This window comes from Littorina saxatilis, linkage group LG10 (genome assembly GCF_037325665.1).
Source record: "Littorina saxatilis isolate snail1 linkage group LG10, US_GU_Lsax_2.0, whole genome shotgun sequence".
Taxonomy (NCBI): Eukaryota; Metazoa; Mollusca; class Gastropoda; order Littorinimorpha; family Littorinidae; genus Littorina; species Littorina saxatilis.
This window is the reverse complement of record NC_090254.1, coordinates 7,569,898-7,572,397: the sequence shown is the minus strand read 5'-3', so window position 1 is coordinate 7,572,397 and position 2,500 is coordinate 7,569,898. Positions and strand designations below refer to the sequence as shown.

Here is a 2,500-nt window from a genome sequence, read left to right as displayed (position 1 = left end):
ATGTATGTATGTATGTATGTATGTATGTATGTATGTATGTATGTATGTATTTATGTATGAATGCGTGTGTGTGTGTGTGTGTGTGTGTGTGTGTATGTGTGTGTGCGTGTGTGCGTGCGTGCGTGCGTGCGTGCGTGCGTGCGTATGTGTGTGTGTGTGTGTGTGTTTTCAAATACCCACGTGCTGGAAGTGTTAACCACCAGTCTGTCCGCGAGGGCATGGCAAAGTGAGCATAGGGTATGAGGTGCACATATGTGTCAATTTTCAGGAGATAAATATTGTGTTATAGTATATTATCTTTGAATCCTGAATAAACTATGCTGATATGTATTTATGTATGTATGTTTGTATGTATGTATGTATGTATGTATGTATGTATGTATGTATGTATGTATGTATGTATGTATGTATGTATGTATGTATCACCTCTCAATAACGATCACCTGCCCATTACGACTACCCCGAAGGATCCCCGACGAATTATTTGTCTATGTTTTTCATATTTCCATAGCAGTCGCCTGTCTACAACGCTCATTGTGTTCGGTCACTTAGCTGGTTCTTACGGACAGGTTCGACTGTATCTTCTTACCTCCCCTCTTTTGCTGCGACTGTATCTTCTTACCTCCCCTCTTTTGCTGCGACTGTATCTTCTTACCTCCCCTCTTTTGCTGCGACTGTATCTTCTTACCTCCCCTCTTTTGCTGCGACTGTATCTTCTTACCTCCCCTCTTTTGCTGCGACTGTATCTTCTTACCTCCCCTCTTTTGCTGCGACTGTATCGTCTTACCTCCCCTCTTTTGCTGCGACTGTATCGTCTTACCTCCCATCTTTTGCTGCGACTGTATCTTCTTACCTCTCCTCTTTTGCTGCGACTGTATCTTCTTACCTCCCCTCTTTTGCTGCGACTGTATCTTCTCACCTCCCCTCTTTTGCTGCGACTGTATCTTCTTACCTCCCCTCTTTTGCTGCGACTGTATCTTCTTACCTCCCCTCTTTTGCTGCGACTGTATCTTCTCACCTCCCCTCTTTTGCTGCGACTGTATCTTCTTACCTCCCCTCTTTTGCTGCGACTGTATCTTCTTACCTCCCCTCTTTTGCTGCGACTGTATCGTCTTACCTCCCATCTTTTGCAGCCACTGTATCTTCTTACCTCCCCTCTTTTGCTGCGACTGTATCTTCTTACCTCCCCGCTTTTGCTGCGACTGTATCTTCTTACCTCCCCTCTTTTGCTGCGACTGTATCTTCTTACCTCCCCTCTTTTGCTGCGACTGTATCTTCTTACCTCCCCTCTTTTGCTGCGACTGCTGCGACTGATAGTTGAATTGATAAAACAACAATAATGGCAACGGACGTTCTGATTTCTTATGTACTTAAGTTTACACCAAAAAGCAACTTCGAACAAATGAGAGAGATAGTGTCGATAAAAGTGTTTAGTCAAATATGTCCACAACGACCACCCCAAGGACAGACACAAATGATCGTTATCGACAGGCGGTTGCCATTTTATTTATTTATATATGGGAGATTTATATAGCGCTTGACGTTCTCTAAGCGCTTTACATATTCATTTCTGCCGTGTGGGATGGAATTATTTTTTACACAATATATCACGCATTCACATCGGCCAGTAAATCTCAAGCCATTACGGCGAATATTTATTTTTCACGGCCTATTATTCCAAGTCACACGGGTATTTGGTTGACATTTTTTGTTATCTATGCCTATACAATTTTGCCAGGAAATACCCTTTTGTCAATCGTGGGATCTTATCGTGCACACCCCAATGTAGTGTACACGAAGGGACCTCGGTTTTTCGTCTCATCCGAAAGACTAGCACTTGAACCCACCACCTTGGCTAGGAAAGGGGGAAGAAAATTCCTTACGCCCCGACCCAGGGTCGAACTCGCAACCTCTCGCTTCCGAGGCAAGTGCACTTACCACTCGGCCACCCTTTCTCTGGAAATGTGAAATATGAAGATCATATAACCAAAGGAGATCAAGTAACCAAAGGGAAGTAAGCGCTATATATGCTTACGACATGAGTAATGAAGTAAGCGAGCGTTATACGGGACCAAAACTCATCGGGGAATCTTCGGCGCGGTCGCAATGGGCAGTCGGTCGTTATGGAGAGGTGGTCGTCCGGACAGGTTAGACTGTATTGTTTGTTTCATTATGGAGAAGTGGTCGTCCGGACAGGTTAGACTGTATTGTTTGTTTCATTATGGAGAAGTGGTCGTCCGGACAGGTTGGACTGTATTGTTTGTTTCGTTCATGACTTTTACGCGTACGGCCGTTTTTACCCTGCCATTTAGGCAGCCATACTCCGCTTTCGGGGGAAATGTTTGACTGTATAAATACTAACGTGATTTTCATAGCGAAGGGCCGGTGTGGCCCACAACACTGCTTGCAGCACCAGTTCGAGTCCTCGGCAGCGTAGAATATTCTCTGGTTCATGGTGTTGAAGATGCTGTACTTGTTGCCCACCTCATAGGGCAAAATG

General features: G+C 44.7%; 1 protein-coding gene across 3 annotated transcripts in view; it reads right to left on the bottom strand.

Moving 5' to 3' along the window:
• LOC138978055 (phospholipid scramblase 2-like) overlaps positions 1-2,500 on the bottom strand; it is a 21,351-nt gene that overhangs the window by 17,827 nt on the left and 1,024 nt on the right. For all 3 annotated transcript variants that reach the window (XM_070350678.1, XM_070350676.1, XM_070350679.1), the window contains exon 2: positions 2,363-2,500. This exon is cut by the window's right edge and continues 64 nt beyond it. In XM_070350678.1, the coding sequence (XP_070206779.1) occupies positions 2,363-2,500 (138 nt within the window). The remainder of the gene's footprint in view (positions 1-2,362) is intronic.